The sequence below is a fragment of the Centroberyx affinis genome, unplaced genomic scaffold, assembly GCF_046629955.1.
Source record: "Centroberyx affinis isolate AG114_WGS23_722 - 3 ecotype Tasmania unplaced genomic scaffold, CSIRO-AGI_Caff_v1 ptg000288l_1, whole genome shotgun sequence".
Lineage (NCBI taxonomy): Eukaryota > Metazoa > Chordata > Actinopteri > Beryciformes > Berycidae > Centroberyx > Centroberyx affinis.
In genome coordinates, this window is record NW_027278967.1 from 26,539 (window position 1) to 39,542 (window position 13,004).

The window sequence follows — 13,004 nt, forward strand, 5'->3', positions numbered from 1 at the left end:
GAGGCGCCCAGGTAAAAACACCTTTGCTGAGGCTCCATTTTGATCACGGAAGAGAACATGAGACTGAAATTTAGGCAGCAGAGAACACATAATGTGAGTATTTTGGAGATGTAATACAAATTTTATAGTGATTTATACAGTGTGTAAGTAACTAAAACTCAGTAAGTGGTGCTGGGGTGGTAATTTATTAAACACTCAGCCATGGCAACATTCCTGCATCTAATATTATTTGGCACCAAAATTTACAAATCTGCTTTTTGCATATCCACTGAATTTCTGTGGACAAAATGGAGGAAAGACAGATGACTGACAAGATATTATTTGGTCAGTGCAATAAATAATTAGATGTAAACAATCAGCTTAAAGGGAACACTGGTCCTGAATAATCACCTGATGTGATTTATTTTATTATTTATTGGCTTCCAAATAGATTTCTGGCAGTTTTTGTGTGATCTGGCTGTCAAATGTAATGATATAAACTACAATATTAAATTTCGGCAGACCCGGTGCGATTTCACGAGTCGAACAGTTCACCTCCAGTCATTGTCTATGAGAACCAAGTAACCGCATGGCATGATGGGACAGGTGGTGATGCATACAAGACCCACTATGCAATGAGAAAAGATTAAAAATAAAATGGATATTATGCAAATGAGCATGACGGTCACAGCGCAAGAACCAATCATATTCGGACAAAAATCTGTTTTTTTTTTATGTTTGTTCTGAGTTCAACATCGTCTTTGAATGGAAGACGGAAGACAGAATGGTTACGGCTGGTTTGGGATTTCTCTGTCGGCTTATAAAGATCTTGACAAACAAAATAATGAATGGAGGAAACTGGCAGACGTTCTTTCTGGTGTGTAATGGTACCTGAAGTACCCTAAAATACTTTAACCACTAGCTTTAGCTCTGGTATGCTAAACATGTTGCTAGCCTGACTATCCCATCACATCCTAATAGCTGCAGCCATTTCTAGGTTGCTAGGGTAATTAGCATAATGTCAACATTATGTTTTTCATACGTTACAGTTACAGTTTCCCATTTGGCTGACGTTTTTATCCAAAGAGACGTACACATGAGATTTTAATACAACACAAGCAAGGATCTATTCAGGAGAGAAAAACGAGAATAAGAGCCATAAAGCTAAGTTCTGGTCCAACAGGACAGAGGTGCTACTAGGCAGAGCATAGAGTGCAGAGGCAGATATAGATAGATAGATTTTTTCTTGGATTACACAATCCGTCAAGTGAGAAGGTGTTCGCTAAAGAGCTGGGTCTTTAGCCTTTTCTTAAAGATTGAGAGGGACTCTGCGGATCAAATGGAGTTTGGTAACTCGTTCCACCACCGAGGAACCACAGAAGAAGAGTCTGGCTAGAGGACTTAGGGCCTTGTTGTGGTGGCAGCATCAGGCACCGCTCCTTGGCAGAGCGTAGTGAGCGGGAGGGAGCGTAGACCTGAATGAGGGAGTTCAGGTCGGTCGGAGCCGTTTTGGTTGCTGCTTTGTCGGCGAGCATCAAGGACTTGAACTTGATGCGGGCGGCGACTGGGAGCCAGAGGACGGACAGAACTGGAACTGGAACTGAGTGGTGTTTCCTCTCCACTCTCCTGTGGAGCCACAATATACTTCTGCATACCCAATTGATGCCTGGGAAGGGATGGGGAATTGATGGCTTAGAGCTTCTCAGTCTCAAAACAAGGCATCTGGGCCTTTTACTAAAGGAGTCAATACCGGATAAACTGTTTCCTGCTTCCTGAAAGTTGTACTTTTGTTTGCAGGCGACTGTATTTGTCTGCACTTGAAGTCGGTCTTCAAAATGAATCTCTGTGTGGAGAACGAAGAGGAAGCGTACGCAGACTACAAGAAACGGAGAGCAGAGTCTGTGGAGGGCGACAGGTCTGTAGGGCGTTTGAAGTTGGCCTGGGACCTCTTCACTGTACTTCCAATACCGCAGACATGCCACAAAAATAATCTATGTAGCTGCTATTCTTTAGTTTATTCTAAAACTTTCTAGCTCCTACACCACACTGTAGTTTACTGTGAATCTATATTACTCTTTGGCTTCCTGTAAATCTGTATAACTCTGACTGTATAAGAGTCAGTCATTTACAGCTGCTGTAAGCCAGTGGTTTAAAAACATTTTTAAATTTGTGTTTTGTCAGATTGTAAAAATACTGTAAAGGTAGTATTTCTGCTGTCTTTTTCTTCAACAGTGCACCTAAATTGTTGTTTGTATAACTACAGAATAGAGAAATACCTATCTATTGCACACACTCACACCTGGGAGCTGCCCAGGTATAACCACATTCTTCTGCTGTTGACTGCTTCACTTTCACTGTTGTTATGAGCTGAAAAATGTACATTTGCTGACTGCAGATGTGAGTGTCAGGAGCGGAGTCCAGAGTCCAGCTGTGGGTCGATGAAGAGCGACGGGTCCAGACAAATCCCTCCAGATTTCAGCAATGACACGCTCTGCTCAGATTCAAAGTAATATATATATATATATGTATATGTATATGTATATTTTTTGTATTTTAGGCATTTAGTGGTGAATTTTCTTTTGAAATAGTGAATAGTTGCAGCCTGTAATTAATCATACATTAACCAAGGAAGATAAAAGGACACTAAACCTCATCGGGCTTCTTCAACAGCAGGCATTGCTTAGTTTTGCAAAAAAATCGGTTCCTACATTTTCATGCAGTATGTTGTTTTACTGTAATAATTTTCGAGTTGTAATGATTCTAGAGGCCAATGCCAGACCCAGAGGCCAGAGTCTCCAACACCCAGCTGTCTGTCCATGAAGAGCGACCAGTCCATGGCAAACCCTCTTGTTTTCAGCAACAAGCCAACATCGCCTGATTCAGCTGAGTCGAAGTGAGCTGATTATCACAGAAATGAAAACAGAAATTAAATCACTTATACAAGCTGGACGTCAACAGCTGTCCAGTATACTGTATTTTGTCAAACTGATAAATTCTGATAAAATTACTAGATTTCACCACTACCAGACCCAGAGACCAGAGTCTCCAACACCCAGCTGTCTGTCCATGAAGAGCGACCAGTCCATGGGAATCCCTCTTGTTTTCAACAAGGAGATTACATCCTCTGATTCAAAGCAAGTTTGCAACTTCAATTACTTGTATTTCCTCAAAGTAAGGATCGACTTCCCTTTTACCAGTTGAATGTCAGCAACTGTCAATATACTGTATGTTATTTATTTCTCATTGTCTTAAAATCCCATAAAAAAGGGGTCATTTTGTAAATACCTGAACAACTCAATTACCAGGAGCCGCTACCAGACCCAGAGGCCAGAGTCTCCAACACCCAGCTGTCTGTCCATGAAGAGCGACCAGTCCATGGCAATACCTCTTGTTTTCAGCAACAAGCCAACATCGCCTGATTCAGAGTCAAAGTGAGTGGATTATCATAGAAATGAAAACAGAAATTAAATCGCTTTTACACATTGGACATCAACAGTTGCCCTGTATACTGTACAATATTTGGTAAGTATTTGGACAAACTGATAAATTCTGATAAAAGTTACTCTGATAAAATTACCAGATTCCACCACTACCAGAGACCTTTGTCTCCAACACCCAGCCATCTGTCTATGAAGAGTGACCAGTCCATGGGAATCCCTCTTGTTTTCAGCAGTGAGCTAATCCCAAACGTTCATTTACAACAGCCAGTCAATCCACCCATCAGTAAAGGATTCAAAAATGGTAAGAATAGCAACTTCTCCTAGCATGTGTTTTGTAAAGCACTCTGTAACGGTTGTTTATTATTTGATTATTATATATTTTCTTCACATTTGTCCTTGCAGTGGTGGACAATGTGCAGGAAGCTTTAGACAACCATAAGATCAGTCTTACAAGGAGGTTTGAATATGTGATGGAAGGCGCCGCTGAAGCAGAAACTGGAACCCACCTCAACAGCATCTACACCGAGCTGTACATCACCGAGGGAGAGAGTGAAGGGGTTAATACCCAACATGAGGTGTGGCAGCTTGAGACAGTATTCAACATGAAAACCTACCATGGCACGCCAATCAACTACAATACAATTTTTAAACCCTCACATGGCCAAGATAAATGTTCAAAAGTCTTGACAAAAGGCATCGCTGGCAGCGGAAAGACGGTTTGTGCACAAAAATTCATCCTCGACTGGGCGGAGGGGAGAGCGAACAAAAAAGTGAAGATCATGTTTGCACTTCCATTTCGTGAGCTGAACTTGATCACAGGTCAACAGCACAGCCTTCTGGGGCTGCTGCGTCTTTTCCACCCATCACTGAAGATGGTCACAGTGGGAATGCTTGCTGTATGGAAAATTGTTTTTATCTTGGATGGGCTGGATGAGAGCAGGCTTCCACTGGATTTCGAGCACCATGAGGTTGTGTCCGATGTCACTCAGACATCATCGGTGGGTGTGCTGCTGACGAACCTCATCAAAGGGAATCTGCTGCCCTCAGCTCTCCTCTGGATAACCTCCAGACCTGCAGCAGCCAATAAGATCCCTCCTGAGTATATTGACAGGGTAACAGAGGTGCGAGGGTTCACTGACCCACAGAAGGAGGAGTACATCAGGAAGCGATTCAGAGATGAGATACTGGCCAGAAGAATCATCTCCCACATCAAGACAACGAGGAGCCTCCACATCATGTGCCACATCCCAGTCTTCTGCTGGATGTCTGCCACCGTTCTGGAGCACATGTTGAGTACAGATGAGACAGGAGAGATGCCCAAGACCCTGACTGAGATGTACGCTCACTTCCTGATGGTTCAGACTAAAAGGAAGAAGAAGTATCACGAGAGCCATGAGGAGAGTCAGCAGGAGCTCATGGAGACTGAGAGGGAAGTTCTACTGAAGCTAGGCAAGCTGGCGTTTGAACATCTGGAGAAAGGAAACCTCATGTTTTATGAAGAAGACCTGGAGCAGTGTGGTCTTGATGTGAGGGAAGCTGTGCTGTACTCAGGAGTCTGCACCAAGATCTTTAAACAAGAGTGCGTGCTCTTCCAGAAAACGGTCTACTGCTTTGTTCATCTGAGCGTTCAGGAGTTTCTTGCTGCAGTCTACATCTATTATTGCTACACAACCCAGAACACAAAAGCTTTAAGTCCTTTCCTCAGGAGAGATTCCACTGCATCTGCATCAGGAGAGCTCCTTGCCAATAAAATGTTCAAGAGGGCCATGCCAAAAAATTCAAATACTGAGACCGTAGGCAGTCTGTCCTTACAAGACCTTTTGGAGGGAGCTTTGGACAAGGCCATGGAAAGCAAGAATGGCCATCTAGACCTCTTTGTCCGCTTCCTTCATGGCCTCTCACTGGAGTCCAATCAGCTTGTTTTAGGAGGCCTGCTCACCCAGGAAACAAGTAGACCAGATACAATTAAAAAATGTATCCGCTCCCTAAAAATGATGCAGAGGAGGGCAGCCTCCACAGAGAGATGTATCAACCTGTCCCACTGTTTGACAGAGATGAATGACCACTCAGTAGATCAGGAGATCGAAGAGTACCTGAAGTCAGAGAACAGAGCGGAGAAGAAACTCTCTCCTGTGCAGTGCTCCGCTCTGGCCTACAAGCTGCTGATGTCAGAGGAGGTTCTGAATGTGTTGGACCTGAAGACCTACAACACATCAGAGGAAGGGCGCAGGAGACTGGTCCCAGTTGTGAGAAACTCCAGAAATGCCCAGTGAGTAGATATTACACCTTCAAACAAATCAAAACACAGAGGCCCAGATTCACTAAAGGGAAGAACGTGCACTATGTCACCAAAATTAGTCAGAATACCATGCTCTGTGCATCCCACTGTTGGTCACTCACTCCCTCTGTTCACCACTTTATTGGTGAAAATGTGTTGCAGGGAGTTAGATTGCAGACTCTCAATTGGGAGACCAGAGTTCGATTCCCGGCAGGGACGCTTCTATAAAATCAAGATTCAATCAAGAGTCAATTCCAACTCCAGCTCCTTGTATTGGAATTGATGGAATCGATGCTGAATTGATTCCAATTCCAAATGAAAATCAAGTTGTACAACAAAACTAATTTACTACATTCAACCAATGAGCCTTGAATTTCTACCTCCCCCTCTCCACTTGTTGTGAAATGGTTCAGACCAAGGCAATCAAACACAGATTAGTATAGATAGGCCTAAATCAGACAAACCCATGACCAAACTTCCCAAAAAGTTTCATGCAAATCCGTTCATAACTTTTGGAGTTATCCTGCTAACAGACAGACAAACAGAGGTGGTAACAGCTAATAAAATTATTTGTGTCTGTAGACTTTCCAGCTGTGGACTCACAACAGAGGATGTTTGTGAAGTCTTAGCCTCGGCTCTGAGCTGCGACCCATCCCATCTGACAGAGCTGGACCTGAGCAACAACATGCTGCAGGACTCAGGAGTGAAGCTGCTGTCTGCTGGACTGATGAGTTTGAACTGTAAATTGAACAGATTAAGGTCAGATATTCATTAGCATTCATGCATTCTTTATTTATGAGTTATTCAAATGATGTATTGAAGCTGCATTCACTAAGATTGGAATGCAGACCATGCAGAATCAACCACAATACAATTATGATGAATACAGACTTAATTTAGAGTTGAGTCTGTTTGGTTCTCATCAAAGGTGGAAGTACCTAATTACATTTACTCATGTTATTGTAATTGAGTCACTTTTTTGTGTACTTGCACTTTTTTGAGTATTTATTAGTCAGTAATTTTACTTTTCCTTCAGTCCATTTTAAATCCCATCCATCACAGAACAGATTGTGTGTCTCTCCATCAGCAGCAGAGACTGGATCAATGTAAACTGACAAACTGTGGATCCATTCAGTGAGAAAAGGAGTCTGACTTTACTTTGTTTCTGCACTTTATTTTGTCATTTCTAATGTTTCCAGTTAAAAGAATCTAGTCTGAACTCTGTCCTCTCTCCTTTTAGAATCACATGGAAAAGATCACAGCTAACAACATTCTCTGTTCTAAAGAGGAACTCAGGAACTTTAACTCTGAGGATGTTTTAAATGAGGAGTAGATTTTCACACCGGTAATTTTACTTCTACTTAAGTGGTCAAGATATCTGCACACCTTCAAAGTCTTCTTAGCAGGTGCAAAGGGATAAGAGCATTTAACTTCTTTTTAAGTAAAATATCAGAAGGTAACAATACTTATACTGGAGTAGAATGCTTTAGTACTCTCATGTCACAAGTCCGCCGGACCGGTAAATTCCGTCCATATTCCAAATTTGCAATTGTATTGTGATTGATTCTAAATGGTTTGTGTTCCAATATTAATTAATGCATTTTTAAACATGTTTAATGCAAAAGTCCCTTAATACGTAGGTTAAATCAGTGCAACTTATCAAAGGAAAGCTGTGAAATGTTGGCAGCAGTTCTCAGCTCCAACTCCTCCAGTTTGAGAGAGCTGGACCTGAGCAACAACGAGCTGCAGGACTCAGGAGTGAAGCTGCTGTCTGCTGGACTGAGGAGTCCAAACTGCAGACTGGAGACTCTGAGGTCAGCCCAGTTTGTTTTTACTAGATTTGACCCTTTTTTCATGTGTGATGAAAAAGTGAAGGTAAAATGAATTATGTGGCTTTTTCAGACTCAGTCAGTGTGGAATAACAGAAAAATCATGTGAGTCAGTTGCCTCAGCTGTCAGCTCCCACCCGTCCCATCTGAGAGAGCTGGACCTGAGCAACAATGACCTGCAGGACTCAGGAGTGAAGCTGTTGTCTGCCGGACTGACGAATCCAAACTGCAGACTGGAGACTCTGAGGTGAAGAATTTTTTCCAGTTTTTAAACTTGCTTCTATCCTGATATTCAGACTGAACATCCATTTGGTTCCATTCAGCCTGAGATTTCCATCCTCGTTAGACTTTTTTTGTGTGGGGGGGTTGATTTTCCCCGTACCAATCACCAGTGACCAACGTATCTGAACCAATCACTAGTGAATGACGTATCTGAACTGATCACTAGTGACTGTCGTATCAGCCGCTCTGATGTCACTTCAGTCACATGATGCTGCAGCCAGTCAGCCTCTACATCCATGGTTAGCAGACATTCACCAACTGACCAAGAATATCGTCCATTCTGACAAAAATATCATCTTTGCAAAGACAATCTGTTGGTTGAGGAGGTGATTTCAACAAATCTATTCTGCTGAAACACCAATGAAAAACTGTTGCACGAACAATTCAAACTTTAGTCCCGCCCACAAAGGCTCTGATTGGCTCGACTGTTTCTCTGAGCGGGAACAAGCCGTTGACGAGGGAAACACCAGACTCTCTGAATCGCTCCACAAAATCTGAAAAGTGGAGGGATGAGATTCAGGACTCTGGAACCAGGATAACTTGCACTAATGAGTGCTAAAACAAGTGCTCCCTCTCAAGCTCAGTTTTGACACGATGGTGATAGTTTTGGTGAGACAAAAATCATTCCATCATTCTTAGTTAAAATTGCACAGACTGGAATCAGATTTGATTTGAATCCCTTCATTACTTGAAAATTACATCAGCGAAAACCGACAGCTTCATGCATCACAGCACCTGAAATAAATCCAAAATAAAAATTGGCAGACCGTTAATTGTTAGCCTTGTTCTTGTCATGTGTTTCCCTGCAGGCTGTCAGGCTGTCTGCTCACAGAGGAAGGCTGTTTTTCTCTGGCCTCAGCTCTGAGCTCCAAGTCCTCCCATCTAAGAGAGCTGGACCTGAGCTACAATCATCCAGGAGCCTCAGGAGTGAAGCTGCTCTCTGCTGGACTGGAGACTCTCAGGTCAGTTACGGCTGAACTCCACAGCATGCGTAACATTTACGTGTCTGAACTTGTTGCAGCAGCAGGTCTGTTCTTGTTCTACGGTCTGCTGGTTGTGTTGCTCGTGTGTTGTTCACTGCAAAGAAATGTCCCTATGGGGACAATAAAGTCAGTCAGTAAGTAAGTATACAGTAATGTTTTGGAATAGAAATGTTGATGTCAGTGCTAAAAGTAGGTCAGTCAGAAATGAAGTGATAAAGAAAGAAAGTGTCATGATGACCAGCAGTGCTTTCATGTCCATCCCGTGTGTTCGGTTTGACCTGCAGACTGTCTGTTTTGCTGTCATTCCTACAGTGTGGATCATGGAGGAGAGAACAGGTTGATGTCCGGACCGAGGAAGTGTGAGTAATGATGTCAGCAGAAAAAGTTACAAGTTTAAATCCAATCCTCCATGTCTCTCTCTACTGTGAAGGTCCAATGAAGGCGTAAATGCTCAAAAATAATCTTTAAAAACAACAACTCCACTACTTTTGGTCAGTTATCCACAGGAATAACAAAATTACACCAAACAACACAATGGACCCAGAAATGCAAAGTACATGGCCAAAAGTGTTTTAGAGTATTTTTCCTGTAAGAATGAGACTCACAGACTCACCAACGTTAGATCTCGAGTCACAGTTTTAATAGCTTGAGACTTGACTTGACTTGGGTTCTGGTGACTTGGGACTTGACTCTGACTACTTTGATGACTTGAAAAGGTTTCTAAAGTCTTGGCTTGAGATCTTGTGTTTGTGTAAATGACTTCGATTGAAAGTGATGAGATTTGTTCCAGCAGAAGACTGAATTTAAATTCTGTTTTCTGAATTTGAGTTGAAACTGATTATAGAAATCAAACTCATGATGCTCTTACCAAGTTTTTATCCTGTTAAAACCATATTGCATTGAAAAGTCCTAGATATTTAGTTTTCTTTAAGATATTAAATTGATACTGGACTCTTTATTTGTTCTGACTTGACTCGCTGTTGAGTTTAGACTTGACATTAATGACATGGACTTGACTTGGTGTTCTACATTTAGAGTTGGGACTTGACTTGAGAGTTGCCTCAAGATCTGAGACTGACTTGGGACTCGAGCAAAGTTGACTTGTTCACACCTCTGCACTTACACAAAGTATTTGCTTGTGGTCAGGATAATTAGGGGTCCAAGCACGTAGTGCTGGGAACCCTATTGTTTTTGTTTGGATTCTTCTTCTTCTTCTTCTTCTTCTTCTGCCCTAAAAGTATCTGGATCTCAGAAACCATAAGAGCTACAGTGACCAAACTTAACAGATAGGTCCAAAGTCTTAGCCACTACTCAGGTTACGAAATCCACGTCAATTGGCCTCATGGTGGCGCTATAGCAAGCAACTTTACGTTTTGGCCTATAACTTCTGAACCGTATGGGCCACAATCAAAATTCCACTTTCCCTGGATTCCTTGGTTCATTCTGCATCCATCCATATGGGCGGGGCCTATAGGCCCCGCCCATTTCTGCCTAACCAGATTTTCCGCCATTTTGAATTTTGTCCAAAACCGTTTTTTCGCTACTCCTCCTACAAATTTTGTCCAATCGTCACCACATTTGTGACACAGCATGTCTGGACTGTCCTGCACAAAAGTTATCAAGCAGTTTTTTTGATATTCCACACCGTTTTCATATAATCGACTTCCAAAGTTTGGTCAACTGTCGCGGGTGGGGCCTATTTCACAAAAATCGGCATAACTCAGGAACGCATTGTCCTATGGTAACCAAACTTGGTACACGTGTGCAGGTATGTAGTCTGAGCTAATACAAAAAAATTGGTGTAATTTTGCCTATAGGGGGCGCTATAGCAACATTTCAAATTTTAAAAGGCCATAACTCGGTGACTGTAGATCATAGGAACAAAATTCATTGATTGCTGGATTCCTTGGGCCAAATTGCATCTATCCATAGGCCACTCCCATTTCAGCCTACAAGGTTTTCCGCCATGTTGAATTTTGTCCAAAACAGTTTTTTCGCTTCTTCTCCTACGTATTTTGTCCAATCTTCACCAATTTTCGCTCACAGCATGTCTGGACTGTCCTGCACAAGAGTTATCGAGCAGTTTTTTGATAGTCCATACCGTTTTGCTACAACTGGCTTTCAAAATTTGTAGGCAAGGCCTAATATACAAAAATTGTCCTAAGTCAGGAAGTTGTTGGCCTACCTTAAACAAATTTGGTACATATGTGCACAGGTCAACTTTGAGGTAGCATGCAACATTTGGTGGTATTGTAACCATAGTTGACCATAGTTAAGGCTCTAAATAGCCTATAGCTTGGACAGTCTCATTACTTGGCCCTATTTTTTTTGTGCTCCCTCCATTACTCCCCTGTGGACTCAGTAGCCTAATGGTTAATGAATAGGTCTACCATGCAAAAGATCGTGGGTTCAAATCCCATGGGTAACGCTGTCTCCTCACACCACTAAGCTTGTGATAACTAAGCATAATGTCTTAAGTTTCTAATTTTTGGACAAATGACCATATGAAAAGATTAACTTGACAGAAGTCACGGGCCAACACAAAAGCCGGTGTTAGACTGCATGTCCGAACTTCACAACATGTTATTTTTTGTGTGTGTCTTTCTACCTTCTGTAATGTTTTGTCTATCTGTCTGTCTTATCAAATTGTGCTTGGACCCCTCAATCGCCACTTGCGGCTATATTTTCTTTTCTTTTTTGTGTCTGTCTTCAGATTTGTTGCGGCCCACGCTGAACCCAAACTCGGCACACAGCAGGCTCTTTCTGTCTGAGCAGAGCGGATGGGTGACTTGCATGGAAGAGTGGCACCATTACCCCGATCACCCTGAGAGGTTTTGCCTGCACGACCAGGTGCTGTGTAAAGAGAGTCTGACTGGGTGCTACTACTGGGAGGCGGAGTGGAGCGGAGGAGCTTTCATCGGTGTGGCGTACAGAGGGATCAGCAGGAAAAGCTTCGGTTATGATAGCTGGCTCGGATACAGTGACAAGTCCTGGAGTCTGGAGTGTTTCGGTAAAAATTACAGAGCGAGGCATGATGGGAAGGATACAAACGTACCAGTTACCATCACTTCCCCCAGAGTAGGAGTGTACCTGGACTGGCCGCGAGGCACTCTGTCTTTCTACAGCATTACGTCCGGCGCTCTGACCCACCTGCACACCTTCCACTCCACCTTCAGCGAGCCACTCCACCCCGGCTTTTATGTGCCGCTGGGTTGTTCACTGCACCTGTGTTAAGGCGGAGACACTATCAAGGATATTCTGTCTTAGTGTGGCTGTTATTATTCTCTTTTATTATTTCATATCATGATTTTATTATTTTATTTTCTCTTTTATCGTTGTTTTATTCTCTTACTTTATTTTTTACTACCTTTTAATCCTACTTAGTCTCCTCCAGGAAATAATCCTCAGAAACAGCGACCCCTGTCTTTAAGTCAGGAGATGGAGCTATCATATCAAACTATAGACCTATAAGTATTCTTCCAATAAGTTCTAAAACTGCTGAAAGGGTGGTTTGTGATCAGATGATTTCCCATCTGAATGAAGGCAAATTTCCTCTCCACCCAATGCAATTTGGTTTCCGAAAACATCATTCAACTGAAACTGCAAACTGTTTTTTTTGTTGAACAAATTAAAAGTAATCTTGATAGAGGGGGTGTTGTGGGTGCAATTTTTTTCGATTTCGAGAAGGCCTTTGACAGTTAATCATAATGTTTTACTTTCTAAACTGTCAAAATTCAACTTTTCTCTCTATACATTGTTTTTTTTATGTACATTGTACTGTGTTTTGTTATTGTATAACATGTCCTGTGATTGTGTGTGTTGTTTGCATTTCCTGCCCAGGGACAACAGATGTAAATTAGCTGGACGCTTTTTTCTTTGCGCATTGCCCCTGTAAAAATAAACAATAAAATAAAATAAATAAATAACATTTTACTGTCACATCCATGGCTTTTTATCTAGCAGACAATTCAGTTCAGGTTTGATGTCTGTGTTTTTAAAATGACCAAAAAGAAGTAAATGTTAAAACATTACATCCAGCATGCACTGCAGGATGATTGGGGGAATTATGAAATAGACAGAAGAAAACTGTCTGGTATAACCCTAAATAAACCAGTGTTGTCCTTTAAAGTGTCAGTGTCTGTCATCCAGTGTCAGACTTTGTTTATTTTTGTTTCCTATCTTTTTATTTTATTATTTTACACTTTTACACTAT

The 13,004-nt window shown here is 42.0% G+C and overlaps 1 protein-coding gene across 1 annotated transcript; it reads left to right on the forward strand.

Moving 5' to 3' along the window:
* The first annotated feature begins 3,256 nt into the window (after positions 1-3,256).
* Positions 3,257-12,877, forward strand: LOC139640564 (NLR family CARD domain-containing protein 3-like). The gene is made up of 9 exons (XM_071514742.1): positions 3,257-3,410; positions 3,560-3,720; positions 3,822-5,688; positions 6,280-6,456; positions 7,338-7,511; positions 7,600-7,773; positions 8,618-8,770; positions 9,104-9,150; positions 11,505-12,877. The coding sequence occupies exons 1-9, from the start codon at positions 3,337-3,339 to the stop codon at positions 12,023-12,025; spliced, it is 3,348 nt and encodes a 1,115-aa protein (XP_071370843.1). The 5' UTR covers positions 3,257-3,336; the 3' UTR covers positions 12,026-12,877.
* Positions 12,878-13,004: the final 127 nt, after the last annotated feature.